This window comes from Silene latifolia, chromosome 2 (genome assembly GCF_048544455.1).
Source record: "Silene latifolia isolate original U9 population chromosome 2, ASM4854445v1, whole genome shotgun sequence".
Classification (NCBI taxonomy): Eukaryota; Viridiplantae; Streptophyta; class Magnoliopsida; order Caryophyllales; family Caryophyllaceae; genus Silene; species Silene latifolia.
The window spans coordinates 193,405,532-193,430,704 of NC_133527.1; the positions used below are offsets into that span (position 1 = coordinate 193,405,532).

General features: G+C 36.5%; 3 protein-coding genes and 1 long non-coding RNA gene across 8 annotated transcripts; 2 read left to right on the top strand and 2 right to left on the bottom strand.

The window, feature by feature from the left end:
• Window positions 1-1,599: 1,599 nt before the first annotated feature.
• LOC141644116 (pentatricopeptide repeat-containing protein At2g03380, mitochondrial-like) lies at window positions 1,600-4,179 on the top strand. Its single transcript, XM_074453565.1, has one exon. It carries the CDS (start codon window positions 1,743-1,745, stop codon window positions 3,891-3,893), a length of 2,151 nt encoding a protein of 716 aa, XP_074309666.1. The 5' UTR covers window positions 1,600-1,742; the 3' UTR covers window positions 3,894-4,179.
• A 4,055-nt stretch (window positions 4,180-8,234) lies between these two features.
• On the bottom strand, window positions 8,235-13,919 carry LOC141644117 (uncharacterized). 4 transcript variants are annotated; one of them, XM_074453566.1, is made up of 4 exons: window positions 13,444-13,919; window positions 11,490-11,725; window positions 10,391-11,081; window positions 8,235-10,242 (listed from the first exon to the last, which is right to left on the bottom strand). In XM_074453566.1, exons 2-4 carry the CDS (start codon window positions 11,721-11,723, stop codon window positions 8,522-8,524), a joined length of 2,646 nt encoding a protein of 881 aa, XP_074309667.1. In that variant the 5' UTR covers window positions 11,724-11,725; window positions 13,444-13,919; the 3' UTR covers window positions 8,235-8,521. The 4 variants fall into 4 exon arrangements, with proteins under 4 accessions (XP_074309667.1, XP_074309670.1, XP_074309668.1 ...); XM_074453569.1 differs by having other exon boundaries at window positions 11,490-12,210; window positions 12,255-13,869; XM_074453567.1 differs by having other exon boundaries at window positions 13,278-13,832.
• Window positions 13,920-16,440: 2,521 nt separating this feature from the next.
• Window positions 16,441-24,914, bottom strand: LOC141644119 (uncharacterized). Of its 2 annotated transcripts, none has more exons than XM_074453570.1 (5): window positions 24,826-24,914; window positions 21,227-21,490; window positions 19,788-20,023; window positions 18,745-19,435; window positions 16,441-18,380 (listed from the first exon to the last, which is right to left on the bottom strand). In XM_074453570.1, the coding sequence occupies exons 3-5, from the start codon at window positions 20,019-20,021 to the stop codon at window positions 16,666-16,668; spliced, it is 2,640 nt and encodes an 879-aa protein (XP_074309671.1). In that variant the 5' UTR covers window positions 20,022-20,023; window positions 21,227-21,490; window positions 24,826-24,914; the 3' UTR covers window positions 16,441-16,665. The 2 variants fall into 2 exon arrangements, with proteins under 2 accessions (XP_074309671.1, XP_074309672.1); XM_074453571.1 differs by lacking the exon at window positions 24,826-24,914 and having other exon boundaries at window positions 21,227-21,257; window positions 21,342-21,393.
• Window positions 21,677-24,341, top strand: LOC141632228 (uncharacterized). The gene is made up of 2 exons (XR_012537773.1): window positions 21,677-22,093; window positions 23,955-24,341. It is a non-coding gene; the product is annotated as an uncharacterized LOC141632228 (long non-coding RNA).
• Window positions 24,915-25,173: the final 259 nt, after the last annotated feature.

The following is a 25,173-nucleotide window of genomic DNA, read 5'->3' on the forward strand; positions in this document are numbered from 1 at the left end:
TTGTGTTACTTGTGTACTATTCCGTAGCCGAAGGACAGTGTTTTAAAATCCCTGCACTCCGCTGAATGGCTCAACACAAATATATTAAAACTTTTACCCGAATTCAAAATCACATTATTCAATTCAATGTGTACAATACTTTATCTCCGTTTTTAAAACGGAGATACTCAGGGCCTATCTCTCATATTCTTTTTTTTTTCTTTTTTTTTTGTAGTTTGTTTCCAAATATCAATTTTTGTCTGGATGGAAAATAAACGATATGAGAGATAGGCCCGAGTCCGAAAATAATTGAGATTATTTATAACTGACCAAACTTGGGATTTATACGGACAAATTTTCCGATAAATAAATACACTAAAATTTATCACTTTATTTTAGCAATTAGTCTTATTGGGTATATCCGTCTAAAGATGTAGACAAATATGTCACCACTTTCATAATAAGACAAGCCTACCATCCCACTTGTTGTTATGAAAGCGGTGACATATTTGACCCGCCTACAACTTTAGACGGGATAGTATCCGGGGAAGTGGCAAATAAGCCCCAAACGTTTGCCAATATGTGCAAATTCACCCCATCTCTTTTTTTTAGTGCAAATCCACCCCATCTGTTATGATGTATGTGCAATTAAGCCCCACACAATATTTTCAGGTCAATTTCTCGCCGGAGAAAAATGACATGGCACCGGAAATATGACTAGGATTAGATGACTAGGATCAAATTAGAAAATTAAAAAAAAAAAATGATTTTATTAATGCAAGGGGCAGTCGTTTATTCTTCTATACAGTAGTCTAGGTTTTTCATTCATTCTTGCGCCCGTTTGTCACCTCCATCAGACCTATCATTTTCTTCATTCCATCTTTATCTTCATCCCAGAATAATTCTTCTCTAGCAGCCATGTCTACCCAAGTTAGGATTAAAAACAAAAAAAATCATGGTTGTGTCAGGATGAGCATACCTTATTGCATTGCTCAGCTCTGAGTTGTCTTAATTTGAGCTTTTCCCCAAGTTAGGATTAAAACAGAAAAAATCATGTTTCCGTACAAATAATACCAAATTAAATTAAAAAAAATACATGAACTTAGTTTTTCCCCAATTTTATTTTGAAATCTCATTTGATACTTGGGGCAAACTTTCAATTACCACATAAGGATAGACTTGTGGGCATTGAGTTTGTAGATTTGATTAAAAATGGAGGTGTAGAGAGCTCATTAATTTGGGAGCTAATTAATTTGCAGGGAGAGGGAGATAGGAAATTGGGAGGGAGTGACTTAATTTGATAGGCATGTTATTTGATCTAATGAATGGATGACGACAGTGGGTAAACTACAATGGGTAAAGTGTGTCATTTTTATTTTAATTTTCTAACTTGATCCTAGTCATCTAATCCTAGTCATATTTCCGGTGCCATGTCATTTTTCTCCGGCGAGAAATTGACCTGAAAATATTGTGTGGGGCTTAATTGCACATACATCATAACAGATGGGGTGAATTTGCACTAAACAAAAGAGATGGGGTGAATTTGCACATATTGGCAAACCTTTGGGGCTTATTTGCCACTTCCCCCGGATAGTATCCGTCTAAAGTGAGATTTTGACTTCATTTTGTGTTATTTGAGTCCATGGGGATATTTGACGAACTTTTTCTTCAATGATAACCCAAAGCTCGCAACCCTTCTGAAATGGCGGGAGAGCTTAAACACTCAAAAAAATCACATTTCAACTCAAAATCAACACTAAATCATGATAATAAATCAACTAATTTCACAATTTCACAAACAAATCCTTCAATTTTCAAAACACCCACATCAATGGCGGTCACTAATTTCTCTATCTTCCCTCGCAATTCACCAACCATCAATGGAATCCACCATATCCTCCATGCGTTCAATTTCTTCAAACCCTTCATTGATTCTTCTGGGTCTTTGTAATAATTTAATTACTCTTAAAAAGGTGCATTCTTTATTAACAGTTCATGGATTAACGAATGAAGATTATCTTCTTACGCTTACGAAATTGGTTAGTTCATACGGGTCTTTCGGGTCTGTGAGGTCTGCACGGATGGTTTTCGAGACGATTCCGAACCCGGATCTTTATTGTTTCAAAGTTATGCTTAGGTGGTACTTTTTGAATGAATTGCATTATGAGACAATCATGCTCTACAACTGTTTGAGGAAATGCCTGAGAGAAAGTGATGATATTGTGTTTTCTAATGTATTGAAAGCGTGTTGTATGTTGCGGTATGTCGATAAGGGGAGGGAGGTACATTGTCATATGGTGAAATATGGGAGTTTAGATAGTTTTGTGCTTACTTGTTTGGTTGATGTGTATGCTAAGTGTGGGGTGATTGATGCGGCGAGGGGTGTTTTTGATGAAATTGGGGATAGAAATGTCGTTTCTTGGACGTCTTTGATTGCTGGGTATGTGCAAAATGATTGTGCTGAGGAGGGTTTGAGATTGTTTAATAGGATGAGAGGGAGTCTTGTTGATGGGAATCAATTTACGGTAGGGAGCTTAGTGAATGGTTGTGCAAAGTTAGGAGCTTTGCATCAAGGGAAGTGGCTTCATGGGTATATTATAAAAGCCGGGATTAATGTAAATTCGTTCCTCGCTACTTCACTTTTGGATATGTATGTGAAATGTAGGAGTATTAAAGATGCTCGTTGTGTCTACGATGAGCTTTCCAATAATCATGATCTTATTTGTTGGACTGCTATGATTGTTGGGTTTTCGCAATGTGGACAGCCTAGTGAGGCGTTGAAATTGTTTGTCGAAGGAAAGTATAAGGGTATTGTACCTAACTCGATGACCATTGCTAGTGTTCTTTCAGCTTGTGCGCAGGTCGGAGATGTCAAAATGGGTAGGCTGCTTCATTGCTTTGCAACTGTGAACGGTTTGGTTGATTCTGAAGTCAAACACGCTCTCATCGACATGTATGCAAAATGCCACCTAATGGTAGAGTCTCGATACATCTTTGATTCGATTTTGGTCAGGGATATGTTTGCTTGGAACACGATAATTTCAGGATACACTCAAAATGGATATTCTCTTGAAGCTCTCAAACTCTTCCGTCAAATGACATTAGAATCCATGTCTCCGGATGCAGTGACATTGGTCAGTGTGATCTCTGCTTGTGCTTCTCTCAGTGCTATTACAGTCGGTTCTTCTTTACACGCTGTTGTAATTAAACAAGGATTATCACGTAATAACACCCGTGTTGGAACTGCACTTGTTAACTTTTATGCAAAGTGTGGTCATGCAATATCTGCGCGTAAAGTTTTTGATGAGATTGGGGTAAAGAATGCTGTAACATGGAGTTCTATGATTCGGGGTTATGGAATGCAGGGCGATGATGAGGAATCTTTTGCATTGTTTAACGATATGTTGAAGGAAAACGTAGAGCCAACTGAAGTTACATTTACTGCTATCTTATCGGCATGTAGTCATTCTGGAAGGGTTGGGGAAGGATGGAATTACTTCAATTCAATGTGTCGAGAATATAGTTTCGTACCCTCCATGAAACATTATGCTTGTATGGTAGATATTTTGTCCCGAGCAGGGAAGCTAGACGAAGCCTTAGACTTTATACAAAAAATGCCAATTGAGCCGGATTTTTCAGTATTAGGAGCATTTCTTCATGGATGTAGTCTTCACTCGAGATTTGAACTTGGAGAGGTGGTCGCAAAGAAAATGCTTGAAATTCACCCTAACGAAGCGTGTTACTATGTGCTTCTTTGTAAGCTATATGCTTCAGAAGGAAGATGGGATAAGGCTGATGAAATGAGGAGTTTGATGAAGGAAAGAGGGTTAAGCAAGTCTTCTGGTTGGAGTTCCGGCTCTGAGATGAGTATTTGTGATCAGTTGCCTCTCTTACAAATGTCTTCTGTCGGATAAATCAATCAGCTGTTTGCAGATGGCAATGCTTATGGCGCGGTCATGACAGGGCGAAGCGTAGAACTGACAAAACTTCCGAAGTCAAATTGACCCGCGCCAAAACAGCTCGAAAATGAGAAGAAACAACTTTGTATTAGTATGGAAAGGAAAAGAATTGTTTAGTAGAAATAGGTATATTCTTTCTACTCATAATATCACCACTCGTGTATTTGTCGCCGGTGAGAATCGAACCCCCAGCTTCATGGTTGGAGTAAAAGAGTTTTTACCACTTGAGCTAACTTTTGTTCTTAGCACTTGTGTATTTTTGATTGGATGATTTTCTCTGATTTTTTGAGTAAAAAGAAAAAAAAAGGGTCAAGTAAAAGATCATAGAAAAAGAAATGAATATTTTCTTGAATTAATGCTCAAAAAATAAAGAGCAGCAAATTTGTCACTCTAATTGGACTAAAGCTTACTGTATTTATCAAATTCGATCAGAAATTTGGAACAGCTATGGACGAGATACCAGATACGAGATACATCATGGTCATTGACATGTTTAGTGTTTATATTCAGAAAACTAAACGGAACTGAATAGAGCTAAACTGAACTCGACTGAAGTGAAGTAAACTAATAGAGTAGAACTAAATTGAAATAAGCTAAAATTAAGTCCCAGAATAATAAGGCTTATAATTTTTATGAAAATAAATCGTCTTACAGTATAAAACCGTATCACCTGATACAGCTAGTCTTGCTTGTGACGGGCTAATCCCGTCACAAGCTTGTGACCTCTCACAAAAAGGGAGAGGAGACAAGGTGGGGCACCCCCATATGCTTGTGACGGATATCGTCCGTCTTCGATGAGATTTTGTGCACCTCATAACTATCGATGATAAAGTAAAGAAGATAAATAGGGCAAATAGGGTAGCTTTTGTAGGTAGGAGTAGGACATAAAGCAGCAAAAAGGCAGAAACAGTAGAATGAAAAGTGATTGGTGAGACACAAAGGGATATCTAAATGTAATCTAAAAAACAAGAGATTGTTAGTTGTACACTTGTACTTGTTGACACTTTGAGATTTGTCAGACAGTTTGTTTGTTTGTTTGTTTAGTTTCCATAAATCAATAAAATATGAAATCATGACAACTCTGAAACACACACATGATTTCATTCTTCTTTTTGAGTAGTGGGGACAAATTTCATCCATCTCATTTCTGCCACCACTACACCATTCACTACACTTGAAATAAAATAAAAATTAGTCGGAAAAAGTAGGTAATTTTGCGTAGAATTTAGTAAAAGCATACAAGGAATTTCATAATTACGTGTTTTTTAATGCTAGTCAGGTTTTGTTCTCTATTTTTTTATTTGGAAACCTTTGTGTGGTTTAAATTCAATTCCTGAATAGAAGGGAGTATTGAATTTGACGGAGTACTATTTTGGTGCTCGCTGATTTTATATTCATGATTGGCCTTTTTTTTTTGGTGGTCGCTGATATTCATGATTGGCTTTTTTTTTTTTTTTTTTTTTTTAATATTCATGATTTGCTAACAATGATAAATACAAGGATTTATTTAATACGGAAAATGTAGACATAGTTGGTCTCCATTAAGATGGTCATATTAGGCGTAAGTATTTAGGTCATGCTCTTTTGGATTGAAACGGATCTGATCTGAACTGAACTGAACTTATAGAGGATCTGAACTGAACAACCGAACTTATAGGATATGAACTGAACTGAACTTATAGGATCTGAATTGAACTGAACTTATAGGATCTGAACTGAACTTATAAGATCTGAACTGAACTTATAGGATCTGAACTGAACTTACATGATCCGAATTTAAATTAACTTAAATTAATTTAACTTAAATATTATTATTATTATTATTATTATTATTATTTATAAAACCACAACTTTTATTATTATTATTAGTATTATTATTATAAAAATGCAAACTTTTATTGAGATTAAACAAAAATTTTACAAGAAATTAGTGGGCAGCCAAGAGAGAACACTGATAAGAAAATATAGTCTAAAACACAAGGTAAAATAATAACATTTTTTCGCTTTATATGCATTGGTTTGTTCAAATATTATACTACGGTTACATTACGATAAAAAATACGGAAAATGCACGCGGTGCCCTTGAACTTTGATGTTTTGCCCGAAATACCCAATTTTTTTATCCGGAAATCTTTAAGAGGCTATAACTCGTGTTTACAAGCTCAGAAAGTAACGAATTTTTTTTTCAAATTGATTATCTTTTCGAGACCTACGACTTGAAAAAAAAAATTGTCGTGTTTGGAATTCGTGACCAAGAGATATGGTCACTCAAAGTTTGTACGGTAAAAAAAACTTTGACGTACAAAAACTCCTAGCTACGGGATCCAAATACGACAATTTTTTTTTCAAATCGTAGTTCTCGGAAAGATGATCGATTTGAAAAAAAAAATTATCACTTTCTGAATTCGTAGACACGAGCTATAGCCGCTTAAAGTTTTGCGGAACAAAAATTTGGGTATTTCGGGCAAAATTCGAAACTTCAAGGGCACCGCGTGCATTTTCCCTAAAAAATAATGAGAAGAGTGATAATTTTGTTTTAAAAATAATAATGTATATATGTATCGAATAATTAATAATGTCATATGTTTTTGCGTCGGTTTTTAAAAATAATACTCTGTATAGAAGTATAACTTTTCTAAACTGAATTTATAGGATCTGAACTTATAGAATCTGAACTGAATTTATAGGGTCTGAATTGAATTGAACTTATAGAATCTGAACTGAACTGAACTTATAGGATCTGAACTGAACTTATAGAATCTGAATTGAACTGAACTGAACTGAACTTACAGGATCTGAAGTGAACTTATAGGATATGAATTGAACTGAACTGAAAATCTGAAGTGAACTTAAATTAAGTGACTTTAAGTCCAAAAGAACAGGGCCTAAAATGTGTGAAATACCACTTTCTACAAGAGTTTGTTGTAGATCCACGGAGTACTATTTTTCTTGTCTCATACACCTAATTGGCCCAGAACCTAACTCCCTCCTTTTCCCCCTAATCGCTACCCTCTGGAGAATTTGGTGTTGCAGGAACGAGAGGATCTTCAAGAATCGTCGCCCTTGGCCCATGAGTGCTTTACATTCTATTCTTGGCGACATTCAGTGTATGAAGGAGGTTGTGTGCAATAAGGATGCTAGCCTTCTTCGAGCGCATTTGCTGGACTCCTCCCCTGGTTTTAACTTAGCTAAGAGGATTAGAAACTCCTTCCCCTTTTGGATCGTTGGTGGACCTGGATGCGGAAATGTTTGTACTGTCAAGTGTGATGCTGCTTGGAGGGTTGATAGAAGTGCTGGCATGGGGTGGTGCTTATTGGATGAGAATGGGACCTTAAGGAATACTGCTCACGATCGCTCGTTTGCCTCTTCTGCCCTGCATGCCGAAGGACATGCAGCTTTCATGGCGCTCAAATGGGCCTTGAACGAAGGGTACCTTCATGTTAGACTTGTTACAGATTGTCTTAACTTGGTTTTTGCAGTGCGGGAGCGGAGAAGCCGATTGCATCTATCAACTGCATTATCCAAGATATTAAGTCTATTGCGTCTCATTTTCATTGTTGCTCTCTTAGTTTCTGTCCTAGGGGAGTGAATAGGATAGCTCATAATCTTGCTCAGGGAGCTCTTGTGTAAGCTATGCTATTTGTTGCTGTCAAAAAAAAAAAAAAAATACATCTATTTGGACCCATTCTTAAGCAAGAATTTATGATATACTCCTAGTAGTAAAGACTAAAGAGCGTTCCAAGTCTAATAATTCTACTTTGTACGGCAAACTTATAAAGTCTCACATTATATCATGCACCTATTTAATGACCAAGAATATTTAGAAAAAAAAAAAAAAAAAAAAAAAAAAAAAAAACTCTTTAGTTAGAGCCTATGAGTGGTTTTAATGAGACCACATGATTCTAGCCTCAACGCTCATCACTTTATTCATTTGTATAATTTTATTTACTTGAAGTTGAATCTAAGGGGAGTGTGTAGAATAACATAAGAGTTATAAAGCACCAGAACCTTCATATCGACTTTCTTAACTTGTCAGCATCAAAACTGCCCTTGTCGCTCGTTGCTCTCCAGTCAAAAAGAAAACAACGGAAAGAATGAAAATGTGATCTTGACAAATAGAAGCAATGTGACAAATGAATGCAGTACATTTTGAAGATGTACAGCAATTGAATGGTGCCGTTCCATATCGACCTTAACTAATGAACGTCAAAACTGCCCTTGTTGCTCGTTGCTCTCCCGCCAAAATAAAAACCGGAAAGAAGGGAAATACTCCGATTTTGACAAATAGAAGCAATGTGAATGAAAATAGCACAAGTCTAACATTAATCTGGCTGTACAACTTTACCTACCCCGTCTACTCGAGAAAACTACAAGCAGAATTATTCATGAAACAATTACAGGAGTTGATTGTTCACTTGTAAAGACAATTAATTGAGGGGATTTGAATTTTGGGTTGAAGAATCATGTACAAAGGCAATCCCCTTATGTCTAAGAAACGGAAAAGATGATGATAACACGCCTTGACGAAAAACTCTAGGAAGTATTAATATTCTCTATAAGTTCTCTCATTTTCAGAGACATAATTAGGTTAAGGTAACCTGAACGGTAAGATTACCTGCAGGGCACCTTTGACGTCGAGGGCGTCTAGTCGTCTTCCCCCACCCTGTCAGACTTCTGTCCACTATATTCACTTCCAAATTTTTCTGTATCTCCTGTTGCTTCAATGGGAGGGTACCTACGAGTGTCGTTTCCACAGACCGTGGCCTACCACGGCCACGTCCGTTTCGGGCTGCATGCCTTCTGTTGGGCACTGACTGCCAAGAAAAGCCTGTTGCTCTCATGAGCCCACCAAATGTCTGAAGGTCCTCAGTGACTTCATGCCTTGAGAGTGTTGTAAGACCCGGGAGAATGTCCCTCTGGAAATCTCGTTTCTGTCTACCTCTCCTACCCTGCCCTTTACGTGTTCTAGATGTTAACATACATGTATCCGTGTTCTCAGTAATTGCAAAATCCGGAATGCTTGGTTTCGGAAAGTACTCCTCAGGAGTACACTCTTTCAGTTCCAAGATCATGTATTCAAAATCGTCTAACTCGTCATTTTCTGTACAACAAGCTATACTCACAAACCAATGCAAGGAATCATCTCCTTGAGTTCTGTCCTCGACTGATGACTGAATTGATTCAACACAAGATGACATGGCAACAATAGCAGATGCTGCCGACTCAAGATCTCCATCACTGGCACTGTTGTCGGGTTGTACCCCTACCGGCTGCTTCTCTGATTCCTTTATTAGAGAATCTTCGACTGAAAGAATCCCGTCTTCATTTTCTAGACTAAATAAGGCTTCTAAATCAATACCAGTGCCCATCTCCTCGGTTATGCAAGAATTTAGGTCAATATTAATTTTGAAACTCGCAGAATGAGTTTCTTTCTTCTTTGCAACAACTTCATCTATCGCCATCTTACCCACTTCAGAATCACTAGCCTCATCACAAGGAAGATTCATATCAAACAGGTGTTCTCTCTTGCTACACTCAACCTCTTCATGTCGTGATCCATGATTATGATCAAGCGGGTCCTTTTGCTTGGGAGGGTTTCCAAATATAGAAACCCCTAAAATTTTATGACTACTCTCAGACATCTTAGCTTCGATACCACCCTTTCCTCTAAGCCATGGCAAGGTAGCAAGAGGATCTTCTGCCTTGCAATCCTCATTCAAGTTCATATCTCTCACAGCGATATTATTGCAGCTAGTAGCCTTTATGGAGTTATTACGTTTAAAAGGTGCCGTATTTTCACCATAATTGCAGTTTACATAATCAAAGCCAGCTTGGGGAAAACAAGCAGGACGTTCTTCAAAGACAGATGACGAGCCTTGGCTAATCCCATTTCTCACAGGCGGGATTATCCCATTTCTCACTGGCGGATCACTACCAAAAGCTACATTCGGTCCACGGCTACTGTTTGGATCCAACTTACCGAAAAATTCATTGCTATGAACTGACGACTGAAATAAGTTTGGTTGGATTGAAGTGGGATTTGGGGTCATAAACTCCGCTTTTCCCCAAGACGTGGCAGATTGACCCCATGATAAACCCGGTTGACTTAAAACATGAGACCCCAGGTTATGGTAGTTTGACATAGAGAAAGCGTCAGAACTTTGGGTAAAAACAGCAGCATTGGGTTTCCAGGGTTCCCTTTTGATATGTTCACTTGCTAAAATTTGCACTGGTCGAGAAGCCACAAGAGACTTTTCTGCATGGACCTCTCGATGGATGGATCTCGTATTGACTTTATGTTGTTCTGCAGCATAAAAATGATGAAGACCATGATTAACAGGAACAGTACTAATTTTGATTATTTACTTGGCCGATTTCGCTAAAAGGGAAATCCCAGAAAAAAAAAAAGTATCATGTGTATCAATGAATAGTGGTGATTATATTATTATTACCTGACTCTAATGCATAGCAAAACCAGTCTTGACCATTTGTTCGAACTTCATGCAGATTTTTTGAAGTCCCGTTAAGGGTTAGTTTCTTGGAGTTCTGTAGCATGTCCTTAGAAGAACTCAAAAGTCTTGCAGAAAGATCCCTATATGGAAGATCACTGTGACTGCCAGCATGGCCTAACATGCCGAAAGATGAAAATGTGGACGTTTCTTCAACACGTAAAGGTTCATTCAAGTCAGCCAATGCCTTACGCTTACTGATATGTAAATCTTTTGCACTACCAAATTGGTCAACTTCATCTGTGTCAATATACTTATCAGCTGGAAGCTGCAAATCCAGTATTCGTTTTCTAGATTTTGTGGGTCTGGCCTCTGAGGCCTCCGAGGTCTTTGGGCTATAGCAATTGTGAAATGGGCTAGGACTTGGGCCAGCCAGTATGCTTTTTCCTTTCACCGAATTAGGTGACGATTGCACAGTTTCAAGGCCTGAAATAAGAGGCCTACCGGAACAAGGGCTTGTCAGCGGAAAACTAGAGCCATTCCATCTTTGAGCACCATCTAGTTGCCTTTGCGATGTCAGAGGGCTAGATGACGAAGATGCCTCATATTGTATACCATGTTTGAATGGTTCACTCCTCCTAACCTCGTCCATCAGCCCTCTTTGCACTCTGTATAGCCGGTGCAGCTCGTAGACCTGAATAGCAATCCGTGTTATTTATAAACAGAGATATTTTTGAGAAAATGAATACGCTCAGAACAAATTCTCAAAAACACGGTCTCACCAATTTATTTATTTATTTTTGTGACCGCTTCATTTATCCTCAAGTTACCCATTATACACAAAACCAAACAGTCTCCTCGGGATACTATCTTTGAAAGACTTTCGAACTGTATACTCAATTAGTCAATTGGCTGACAATTTCTCCTAACCAAAAATAAGCAAAGAAACTTTCCAGTTTTAGCGAGCTAACCCTCGAGCAGGATATATTGTCATGTTTACCCAACCCCAACTTAATCCACCAAAATTGCCATATCGTCATCTAAATGCAGCTAGGGTGCATAGAAAAGCGGATGGAAAACGACGAAAATTTTGAAAATGTACCTGATCCTTGAAAATGGCTTCATGCTCAAGCATTGTCTGCTTAAGAACATCCTTGTCATACCCAGAATGTGAATCTGCAACAGTCCTTGGCAAAAATCCATAATGAAATTGGCCGTTCGGCAAGCTGCCTTCAGTGTAATAAGAAGGCCAACAGCCACCATTAGATTCACGACTAAGATCTATCGTCAAAGACTGCCGAGGCAAGTAATTTTCAGTCTGAACTTTTGTTCCCATGCCTGTCAATCCATAACAAAACTATGATGATTACAAGATAATAACAATAAGGAAATAGCACACGGAACTACAGAAGCGAAGAATGTTGAATTTTAAGTAATAAACCTGCTACAACTCACATTGGCAAAAACAGAACAAAGATTAAATTTAAGGCATGACCAAAAATAGGACACAATATTTACATATTAAGCACAAGTCCACAGATCTCGAACTTCAATTCCATAATGATTAATATCAAAAATAGGCAATCTAAGGATTTGTTAAGTTAGACAAAATAATATCCATAAACATATCTCAGTCTTCGGTACTGTAAATACACAACCACCAAAAATAAATTAAGGTAGATCTAATACCCAATAAACAACAGAAGCAGAAGCCGAGGCCTTAAAAGAGATGACAGTCAATCCAACATATCACCAGAAGTTTTTTGAAAGACTTGAAATCGAGTTTATATCCAACATTGATGATTTCTACCAACCCTTCCATTCTTCCAATACCCAGTTACAGCTTTAAGTGTTATCTTAACCTTACTCATAAACCTTACAAAACCGACCTGACCCGAATTGTCCTGATCCCAACACCAGCTCATACCGATCAGAATACCCAAGATGCACCCTAAAACGGTCTAAACGGAGCCCCATAGTAGCACACTTGAAACATGCCTGAATCCAAAATGACCCAACAAAACCCAAGCCGACCTTAATTCAAGCATACCCGAAATAATCGACCCTAATAGCCCGTTTGTCAAGTCTACTCAAGCATCCTAGCTTAGCTAAAATAAAAAGCTGAACAAAATGACAATGCAACACGAAATTACCAGAATCGGGATCATGTAACATCCAGACCTCAATCACAAAACTCCTCTAACAAGTCCAGAATTCAGAACTTAATGTTCAAAATAACAAGCTAAACTAATAAAATTCTGCTAATAACTTAAATAATACCTCCGGCTGAATCATTTGTCTACCTTTTTATTCTTTGTGAGAAGTATTTTAATCAAAGGTAAACAAATGATTATGACGGATGGAGTATGTCAGTAAGATTACCTCAGACTATCAACCATGAATCACAGAACATTCTAAAAACCACTCAACCTCATTAAAATCACAATTCTAAACAATTAGGAAAAAAAAAATACAAGTGTCTTTACTCTTTACACAATTTGTTAGACAAGTCAAAAGTAATACATTAAACATTAAACAATGAATAAAGACCAAGTTTACTAAATTTTTATTATTCAAGAAAAATTATTCTAAATCAAAGCTTGAATAGTCAAAACCCTACCATCAATTCCTCAAACATAAAGGAAAGAACTTTTCTATCATACTGAATTACTGATTAATTGATAATGAAGCAACAGATCCCCTGTACATACACACACAACAACAACAACAACATTACCCGAGTGCCTCCCGCAATTTGCAGGGTAAGGGGATCGGATGTACGCAGCCTTACTCACAATCAAATAAAATGTAAGGATACATAATTTGAAACCAAATAAAATGTTTGGTCCAATTAACTAAATAATTCAATAAAAGAGCTAAAAATTAATACCTTTGTCCCAATCATTTGTTTTTGTTCACTTTAAGAATAAAAAAGTAAACAAATAATCGAGACGGGTGAGTAATCACTAATTACATACAAGAGCAAATGATCATAAATACAACCAGAAATTAAAAACCCATTAATTTAATTTGAATAACAAGTTAAAAGATTATACCTTTAGACCCACATCCTTCAATTACTACACTTCTTTCTTTATTAAAACATTAATCTCAAAACAATTTTGCTAAAAAAGGATTAAATCATTAAAAAAACAGCTTAATAACCTTAATTCACTTTAATTTCTCTCTTTTTAAGTACAAAATAAATTTCCCATTATTAAATTTCAGACAAAAAGTAATAAAAAAAAAATGAACTTTACAAATGGGTTTAGCACAAAAGGGAATTTAAAATAACAACAAAATAATATAATTATGTAATTATTTAAAAAAGATTATAAAATTATGATTATACTAATTTGATAAATTGTTTTTATTTTTTAGAGAGAGAAGTGTAAGAGAAATGTGATTTTGTAGAGAGAGAAAGGGAGAGAGAGAGAGAGATCCCAGATAAGAAAATCTTGGAAGACTTCAACATAACCAACGACGTTGTGAGTTATCACAACAATGACATGAAGTTTGTCAACTTCTGGTCTCTTTTTTCCTCGGCTTTTACTACTCATGTGTTCTAAACCAATACTTTGTACGGATTACTTTTGTGGAGTTGTGTACTTAGACTTCTATGTTTAAAGTCGGAAGGTATTGTGGACGATAGGTTGCGGGTTCGAATTTTAGTTTTCTTTTATGCTTGTTAAGTCACATTTGTGTGATTGATTAAGAATGTTACGGTGTATGTGATGCATAATTAATTTATGTTATTATTTGTATAGATTAAGATTTCTATTTTATTGGGTTGAATGGAGCTGAATTGAAATTTACAGATATTAATAAAACTGAAATAAGCTAAGCTAAATCAAAGTGGTCTGAATTAAGTTGAGCTAAATGAAAGATGAAATTAAGCCAGAAAAGACAGGGTCACAAGTCATCAAATATGACTTAGTTAAAGTTACATTGATCTCGTAAAAAATCTTATTTTCCCTTCATTTTTACAACTTTCAAAATTTGTTTATTCAAAATTTTTGGTACAATGTGGCGAAGAGACTTCAGTTGAGAATTATTTCGTATCAATATTTAGAAAGGAATTTAGAATTGTCGCTACATATCTCTAATCTGTTTTACATAAGTGTTTAGTTTTCAACTTTTCATGTGCTTTCTTTGATATTTAAAGAGATGTTACACATAATTCAACTCTCCTCAAATGAAAATGTTATTTTTAAATAATAACACTCCCTCCATTCAACATTTCAACTCCACACTACAAGTTTGCTTTTTAACGTTTGTAAATACGTAGCTAAATATCTTTAGCTACGTATTTGCAAAAATTATAAAAGTTAGATATTCTTAATGTACTCCTAAAGACGAATCAAATAAGATCCCACATGAATATATTTTCACTTATATATTGAGAGAAAATCGACATTGAATGTTCACTCGTGAACAGTGTACAAAAGAAAAACTTGTAATGTGGAGTTGAATGAACGGAGTAGGTCTCACTTCTGACGGGTCAAGTATTACCCACATGGGTAGATAAGACAAAAAGTAAAATGCATTGAAATTGCAAATGACTTGTCTTTATCCTCCCATGTAGGTTTTATTTAACTTATCACAAGCTTCTGACGGATAACAACCGTCACAAATGAGAATTTGTGATTTTTAAATTCGTTTTACTTATCTACATTTCAGGAGATGTGGAAAACGAGACTATCAAATCGAGTTATTTTTGATTTAGAAAATTTTTGATTTAGTTGAGTCACTCGGATCTTTCTCACCAATTCTAGTCATATTAGAAAAGATTTTGTTTCACATCGGTTATTTTAGACCTTATCGTACATGTTGAATTGGTCATTTTTTGGTCAAGACAATTTTCAAGATTCAGGTTAATGAATCATACTTATGGAGCCTAGTAGGGGGCCTTCTGTCATTTTTCGGTGTGGTCTATAAATATTACTTTCTTTGTCTCAATTAATTGTTATGTATTACTTTTAACACCAAGATCAAGTGAAACGGAATGTAAAATGAATCAACAATTGATCGAGACGAAGGGACTACTATTTCACTCATTATAATCGATATATAATTTTGAATCACATATTTATCTTAGGAAAATACTTTAGTCAACAAATTGAATGTACAAAAAATTCATTTACGAGTAGTATACAGTCGCAACTCGCAAGTCGTTCGTATATCACTATATATTAGAAAGAGAAACAATTGTGTTATTGGATGACATATACTTTTGGTACAAAGACCAAGAAGATGGGAGGGGATTATTTGAGGGTAATGTTATTGGATGACAAGTAGACACTGTTAAAAATTTAAAATTGGATGATCAAATAATTCAATAGAAACATGTTTAATATAGAAAGGTAAACAAATAACTAAGATATCCAAAAATGGAAACGGTAAAACGGGACGGAGGGAGTATTATGGAGTCTGTACAATTTACTTACCAGTTCGTCTTGCTTTAGACGGTTGTTTTTCGTCTGAAATAAGACGGACAACATGTTGTCTTTTTACAATAAAATGTTGTTATTTTCTGATAACATGTTACCATTATTTTTCACAATTATTTTTAGGGTAAAAAGTGACGCCTCTAGTGATAATATTCTGTGAATTAAATGGTTACATTCTCTTAAAAAATGTCAATATTTTATCGATCCTATTTCAGACAGAAAAACAGCCCGTCTCAAATAAGAATTTGTGTTTACCAAGGGAATAGACAAGCCAAATAGAGTATTCATTTGAGAAAATTTATTCTTTTAATTGTAGTCCACATGCAGTTGCTCAAATTGGACTGCAGGAGTGCAGAGGCTCTTACACTGATCACTGGACAGTTCCATTCTAATTTTTAATGGGCTCACTAACTCGCATTGGACCTTGGTAATTTCAACACAATTTTTTTGTTAAAAAAAACGACAATATTTATCTTAAACTTGACCATAATTCTGTTGTAACGGTCTTTTTCATGTTATTTTGCAAAAAAAAAAAAAAATAACTATTTTTGAGTAAATAGTGACCATTTTTAAATAATCCCTATTTAATTTTGGATATATCCGTCTTAAATATGAATGTGTGATTCATTAAACAAATGCAAGTGTTGATTGCAAACTGTAAACACAATTGAGGGGTTGAAGAATCATGTACAAAGGCAATCCCCTTTTATCTATGAAAAAGGAAAAGAAGATGGGAAAAAAAAAATATCGGTTCCAAACACGCCTTTACGAAAAACACTACTCAACTATTAATATTCTCTATAAGATCTCTCATTTTCAGCCATTTAGTTAAGTTAAGGTCACCTGTAGGGCATGATTACCTGCAGGGCACCTTTGTCGTCGGGGGCGTCTAGTCGTCTTCCCCCATCCTGTTAGGCTTCTGTCCACTACACTCACTTCCACAATATCACTGTGCACCTCTGGTTGTTTCAATGGGAGGGCACATACTGTCTCGTCCAGTACAAGTGCCGTTTCCACAAATCGTCGCCTCCCACGTCCACGTCCATTTCGGGCGGCATGCCTTCTGTTGGACCCTGAATGCCAAGTATAACCCATCGCTGTCATGAGCCCACCAAACGTCTGAAGGTCCTCCGTGACTTCATGCCTTGAAAGCGTTGTAAGACCCGGGAGAATGTCCCTCTGGAAGTCCCGTTTCTGTCTACCTCTCCGACCCTGCCCTTTACGTGTTCTGGATGTTAACATACATTTACCGTTGTTCTCAATAATCGTGAAATCTGGAATGCTTGGTTTCGGGAAGTACTCCTCAGGAGTACACTCTTTCAGTCTCAGAATCATGTATTCAAAATCGTCTAACCCGTCATTTTCTGTACAACAAGCTATACTCACAAACCAATGCAAGGGATCATCTCCTTGAGCTTCTGGAGGGAGGCAAATGCTTTCCTCCATTGACGACTGAGTTGACGTAACACAAAATGACATGGCAACAATGGCTGACGCTGCTGACTCGATATCTCCATCATCTACGCTATTTTCTGGTCGTAGTCCTGGCGGCTGCTTCTCCGGTTCCTTTATTAGAGAATGTTCTACTGAAAGAAGCTCGTTTTCATTTTCAAGGCTCATTAGGGCTTCTAAATCAATACCAGTTCTTACCTCCTCGGTTATGCAGCAATTCAGGTCAAAATGATTTTTGAAACTCACAGACTTAGATTCTTTGCTCTCTGCAACAACAACTTCATCTACCGCCATCTTGCCCACATCGGAATCACTAGAATCGTCACAAGGAAGATTCATATCAAACAAGTGTTTTCTCTTGCTACATTTCACCTCTTTGTATCGTGATTGATGACTATTATCAAGCGAGTCCTTTTGCTTTAGAGGCTTTCCAAATATCGAAACCTCTAATTTTTTTTGGCTGTTCTCCGACATCTTAGTTTCTATACCACCCTTTCCTCTAAGCCATGGCAAGACAGAAAGAGGGTTCTCTGGCTCGCAATCCTTATCCACTTTGATATCGGAAAATACACCATTAGGGAGTGTTTCATTCAAGTTTATATCTCTCACAGGGTTTACATTATTGCATCTACTAGCCTTTGTGGAGTTATTGCCTTGATAAGATGGTATTTCTTTAAACGCAGCCGATGAGCCTTGACTAAACCCATTTCTCACAAGCGGTTCACCACTAAAACCAGCATTAGGTCCAGGAATACTGTTTTGGCCCCACTTGCCAAACGGTCCATCGCTGTGAACTGACGACTGGAGTAGACTTGGCTGGATTGAAATGGGTTTTGAGGTCGGAAGGTTCGGTTTTCCCCAAGCAGATTGATCCCGTGACAAACCTGTTTGATTAGAAACATGAGACCCCAGAATATGGTGGTTTGACATAGAGTAGCAGTCAGAATTTTGGCTGAGAACCGCAGAATTGGTTTTCCAAGGTTCCCTTTTGATCTGTTCACTTGTCAAAATTTGCACTGGTCGAGAAACCACAGGAGCCTTTTCTAGATGGACTTCTTGATCAATGGACCTCACACTGGCTTTCGGTTGTTCTGCGGCATAAAAATGACGAATAGAATGATTTAACAAGCAGCACTGCTAATGTAGGGAACTAGGGATTGACTACTTTCCCAATTTAACAGATAACTCCTTTAACTAAAACAATAATTTTCCTAAGAGACGCTAAGCATGGTCTAACAAATAAAAGTATAAAAGGAAGGTCATATAATATGATACTTTAAAACCGTCTCATGCGAGTATTTCTAAACAGAAGACTCTCGACCAAACAAAATGGAAGAATATTAATGCAGCTTCTTCCAACAGTAGGCAGAAATGGTAAGCCAATCAGCGTAAATATCTAAGCTCCTCAAAAAGAAAATGGTTAAGCGTGTCAAGGAGTAGTGATGATATTATTACCTGACCCTAATGCATGGTGAAACCAGTCCTGACCATTTGCTCGAATTTCAGGAAAATTTTCCGACGTCCCATTAAGGCTTAGTTTCTTGGAATTCTGTGGAGTGTCCTTAGATGAACTGAATAGTTTTGCAGGAAGATCCCTATATGAAGCATCACTGTTTCTGCCAGAATGGCCTAAGATGCCGAAAGATGAATATGCGGTCGTTTCTTCAACATGTAAAGGCTCATTCAAGTCAGCCAACGCTTTACGCGTACTGATAGGTAAATTTTTTGCACAGCCAAATTGGTCAACTTCATCTGTGTCAATATACTCATCAGCTGGAAGCTGCAAATCCAGTATTCGTTTTCTAAATTTTGTGGGTCTGGCCTCTGAGGCCTCCGAGGTCTTTGGGCTATAGCAATTGTGAAATGGACTTGGACTTGGGCCAGCCAGTATGCTCTTTCCTTTTACCGAACTAGGCGACGATTGCACGGTATCAGGGCCTGAAATAAGAGGCCTACCAGAACAAGGGCTTGGCAGTGGATAACTAAAACCATTCCATCTTTGAGTATCATCAAACTGCAAATGCGATGGCACAGGGCTACAAGACGATGATGCCTCACTTTGCATACCCCATGTGAGCTGATCTTTCCTCCTAACCTCGTCCATGAGCCCTCTTTGTACTCTGTACAGTCGATGCAGCTCGTAGACCTGAATAACAATCAAAGTTATATTTTGTACATAGCTGCATTTCGGTCACTAGACCATTCTGAATTGTATGTCTCACACTTCCATATGTGAAGCGGTCTCTTTTTAAGACTATTTAAGAAGGCTATCTAACTGTATACTCATATTGGCAACATTTTTTTTTCCAGGCAAACAGATTATCCAACAACAGCGAGCTAAACGAAGAGCGTAATTGATTAGACTCTCGTGTTTACCCACCGCTAACTCAATCCACCAAATTTGCTATATAGTGACCGAAATGCAGCTATGTAGCATAGCTGATTGACTTGGTTACAAAAAATGCACGTGGAAAACTATGCAAAGTTCGAGAGTGTACCTGATCCGTGAATATGGCTTCATGCTCAAGCATCGTCTGCTTAAGAACAACCTTGTCATACCCAGGATGTGAATCTGCTAAAGTCCTTGCCAAATAACCATAATGAAATTGGCCATTTGGCAAGCTTCCGACAGTGTAACAAGAAGGCCAACCGCCATCATTCGTATCACGATTAAGGTCTCTCGTCGAAGACTGGCCACGCAAGCAGTTTTCAATCTGAACTTTTGTTCCCATACCTGCCAATCCATAACCAAACTATAGTAATTACAAAAATAGTAACAGTACGACACGACAACAACAACAATAACAAGAAAAAAAAATAGCACAGGCAAGAAGAATTTTGCATATTTCTAAAACATAACAAGGATCAAATTACATCACACCAACACATAAAGGTCGCCACATTACAAAACTCACCCGACCCAAATTAAGCCGGCCTTAACCCATATCCGAACAATAACCTAAATATACCCTGAAACCAGGTTTGATTAGAACCAATTCAACCCGACCTGAACTTTACTACTCCAAAGCTGACCCACCTCCCGAAATAACCCTATATTAGCACACCTACAGCATGGTTGAACCTGAAATGACACAATGTCACCCGGCCAGCCAGAATGTAAGTGAAAACCCCAACAAGTCCAGATTCCAGGTCTTAATGTACAAAATAACAAGCTAAACTGATTACATTCTGCTATAATAAGTTAAATATATGTTAGTAAGATTGGCTCCTCCAATCAAACATGAATCATAAACATTCGAGACGGCTCAATCTAATTAAATTAACAATTCTAAATAATGCTAGAAAGAAAAGAGTACAAGGAGTCTCAGGATGACAATCAAAAGATTATCCAAATGGGGTCAAGTTGAAACTAATTATCAAAATGGGTCCACATATACTAAATTTGTTCATCTGAAAACATATTCAAAATCAGACCTTGAATAGTCAAAACTCAGTATATATCACTGATTATATTGATAATGAAGAAATAGATCCCCATTATATATACGGATAGTGCTCGTCTTAAATGAGAATTTGTGTTATATATATCAACAATCAATCAAAAATATAGAAAGAAATTCCCACATCAAATAAAATGCAATAGTACACTAAAATTTAAAATATAAAACTTAGATTTCCAACACTAGTGCCTCAATAGTTTCGCAAATTGCAGGGTAAGGGGGTCCGACATATGCACAGTCAATCCACTAAAATTACCCAACAACATCAAAGTCCGGAAATGATTTGGGGTCGGCTGACATGAATCATCATTTGAAACCGTCTTGGGCATCCAATAAGAACTAACTAATTCAATAAAAATAGTAGCTAACAATTAATCATTCATTAATTACATACAAGAGTAAATGATCATAAATACAACCAGAAATTAAAACCCCATCAATCAATTAAATTTGAATAACAAGTGAAACGATTGTACCTTTAGACCCACATCCTTCAATCCTTCCACTTCTCTCTATCTAAAACATTAATCTCAACAAAATTTTATTAAAATTATTAAAATGATTAATCAAAACCAGCTCAATTCACTCTAATCTCTCTCAGAAAAATGAACTTTATAAAATGGGTTTAGGACAAAAAAATAAAAGCGTAAGTCTTGTGTAAGACGGTTTTACAATAAAACCCGGCACTTAAAAGTAACAAAAAAAAAACAGTTAATTACAAAAAAAACACTAATTTATTTCTATCCTTATTATAAAAGAGGATACTGGTATGACTCATACTTTAGGTGCTTGTGCCCTTTTATGACGTCAGTTTTTACAATTTTGCCATTCCTCCTATTTTTTATTGTCATACAACTCATACTGTCTGTATGTATTAAAGCTTTCCTCTTTCATGTTTGTTGTCCTTGTATGACATCATTATTTACAGAAAAGCCACTCCCTAAAGCTTCCTCCTGTATTTTTGTATCTTTCTCATCCGCCGCCTTTACTGATTATTAAACTTTCTCATAGCTCCCCTTCTGCTTCTCTCTACTCCCCTATTACCCATTATTTTGGGGTTTGAATTGATTCTAAACTTGAGTTTTGTTGCTGAAAGTTGAAGGCGGAAGCTGAAAGTTGAAGGCGGAAAATCAAATGTCATGAAATGGGTTTGACTTATCTTCAGTAATGTTTTAGTGTCTTCCCTACATGTATATCCCTATTAAGTTCGTCTTCTGGTTTCCTAATTCATTTTGTTTCTACATATCCCTCATTTTCCCCATACATAATTAACTAAGCCTAAAGAATTAAATGATTAACTTATTGAAGTCTACGCCTTCGTCGTACTGAAGTTGCCTATTACGGTGAGTTTCTTAGTTTCTTGCGTTGCTATTTTTGTTTCTTCATTTGTTGTTATGCCATAGATTGCATCACAAGTTATGATGGTTTTTCGACATTTGGTACAGACATTTTCTTAGCACGACTCTATTTTCCGCGTTTGCTCATCAGGTGTTCGATGAATTGTCCCAATTAAAACTGAAATGCTCTTTCTTTCAGGCCCTCTGTCATTTTTTTTTCCTCGCATTCCTCTTCTATCTAATGGTAGTTCAAGTAATTATTTTAGGTTGGTTTAGTGTATGCTTGCAATCTTTTTATACATGTCGTATTGTCATGTCCATGGTTTAGAAATTATCACATAGCTTTGAATTGATTATAGAGTTGACTTAGCTTAGCTTTGTCGCCAAAATTGGTTTCTGTACTAAATTAGATACAAATGTTGAGTTATGAGCTTTTACTCTAATTACTTTGCGATTTTTTTTTCGGTAGGCCTTTCTGTGAGTATGTGTTAGTCTTTGAAAAGCCGTAGAATTGCGATTCTGTGACTTGGCAGTGAGTCAATTTGGAAGCTTATTCAAAATCCTTTTCTCATGTAATAATGCGAAAAATATAAAATTGTGTTCCATCACTTCCATGTATCAAAAGTTAGTTTGTCTTTTATGTGAGGTATTTCGAAATAAATACGACGTTGTCTTCTTGGAAGCGTTACTTTCTATACTGAATTGGTAATAGACCAACATGAAAATGGCATGGCTTGTATTAGGCCATGATATTCTCATTTCCTACTTTTTAAATACATGAATATCAGGTACTATGTAAATCTGCTTAAGAATTGGATTTAATTAGTTTAACCTTTTTTTTGGCGAGACAGCGTGTTCCCGTAACTTACGTCGTTGTTTACAGATTTTTAATCGTAGCTTTCTTCTGTCTACCATGCACCACTTATGTTTTATCATATTTTTAGTGCTCTTTCTCTTTCTTGTGCTATACCAAGTTACCAACCATCATAATCGAACAAATTTGAGGGAGCCACTTCCATTGTCGACAACCAGTTTCATACCCTCTGCCTATTAGTGTTCTCTTTTGATCATCAATGGATTCCATCGACAATCTCGTACTTATTTCCAATGGTATTTCTCCATTACTCTAATTTTTTTGGGTCTCCAATTTTCCACAACGCTCTTTCATCTTCTACATGTTTTCATTCTTATCTTTTGAATGTCAGTAGACATCGTCACCGATCTCGCTGAGATTTCCAATGGTATTTCATTTTGAACCACAGAATTTAGAGTTTTAGGTCAGTTTCTTTCATTTTGTGTTTATGTTTGGTCTCCTCTCCTTTTCTGCGCTTTCTTTAATTGTTAATTTTCCTTTAATTTTTACGTAAATGGATGTATTATAGGGTATGCATTGATTTGGTGTTTCATCGGACAACTTTTTTTTGCATTGGCATACTTTACTGCATATTACTTCAGTTCGCTATATTAACGAGATAAATCGACTACTTGGTTTACTCACTTCCACCATACACTAATTATCCCTTAGAAAATCGGCAATGCAGTTCAGCTTTTGCCGTTTCGATTGGGGTAGTCTGCTTGCTTGCCTGATAGCTGGGAATATGTGTAAAGCATGTAATGTCTGATTTTGAGTAATTGCCTACTTAATATAGGAAACGTAACGCTGCATTCTGAAAGTTTCATAGTGACAATTGTTGGCAATGGATTATTTACGCTCACAAATTTTTCTGAGAAAGAATTGTTTAAATTTTGCTGATTTTATTGAGTTCCCGCAACTAAAACTTTGTTGATTTTCTTGAAGACGAACACGAAATAGTCAAACTAATAATTGTGATCTTTTTATTTTTTAATGATTATGATGAAACAAAAGGAATCATGGAAGCAAGTTATCGGCTTATCAAATCTTGGGAGTAGTAAATGGTAATTTAAGTGCATCTCCATTATATCTATATGTGTGCATTTGTTGAAGACGTTGAGCATTCAGAGATAAATGAAGAGATATTTTGGATTTTATTTTTTGGACACTTATATTGTACCTTTGCTTAAATATGTGTTATAGTACTTCGAGCTGATGATAATAGTGGAGGAGGAACTATTTCTCTATATTCCTTGCTGCGTCGACACGCTCGTGTCAGGCCGCTCCATCAGCACCTCTGATGTTGCGGAGTTGTATAGTAACAAGAATGACGTGGTTATTCTCCGACAAACAACTCTTTGGTCCAAGCTTAAATCAACTCAGTATCATTTTTAGTATGAATAATAGATTGCTTATTTTTTTTTCCTTTTGTCGATTTACAGTGTCTTTGACGAACCATCTCGTATGGACCTTACAATTCTTTCACAAATGGGTATCAATTTGGTGCTGTCACAAATTAAGTTTTCGAAGGACACATAACAGTCATTGTTGTGGATGGTTTTTTATGTGGATGTTTTTTGCGTTTTCAGATGCTATGCTTCTGAATTTTTCATTGCGGTTAAACATGCTTCTGAATTTTTTGTTGCGTTTTCCACACTCAGCATCCAACTTTTCTCATTTGCTGCATTAATTGTAGCTAATTTTAAAATTCAAATTATTATTTTACTGTGTATAAATAAACACAAAAACTCTGGAGGGACGCTCTTCAATTTTTCGTATCAAATGTTATTATTTTCTTATTTCGTTAAATGACTTAAACAACTTTAGTATACCTCTGCAAGTAAGAAAATGTAAACACCGCGTGCGGCGCACGCGCATTTCCGACTAGTATTAAAAAAAAAGATTAAAAAGATAAAATGATGATGATGATAATAATTAGATGAAGTGCATAAAAGATGAAGATGTCGATCTGGTGGGTCACTATCTGAAACTAAATAGAATAATTAGGGAAGGAAAAATTGACAAGAATGATCCGACCTTTTAGCTCTCTTCCGAAAACAGTCCCACCTTTCGTTAATCCCATAATAATCTCACCATTATATACTATCTTCTCTAAATAAGCCTTGTGACTGGTTACTTACTTACTTGGTTAATTAGTTAATTTTTATATTTTTTACTTTTTTTTCCCTAATAATTCAACCATCCTCCATCACTTTCATCCTCATACTCCTGT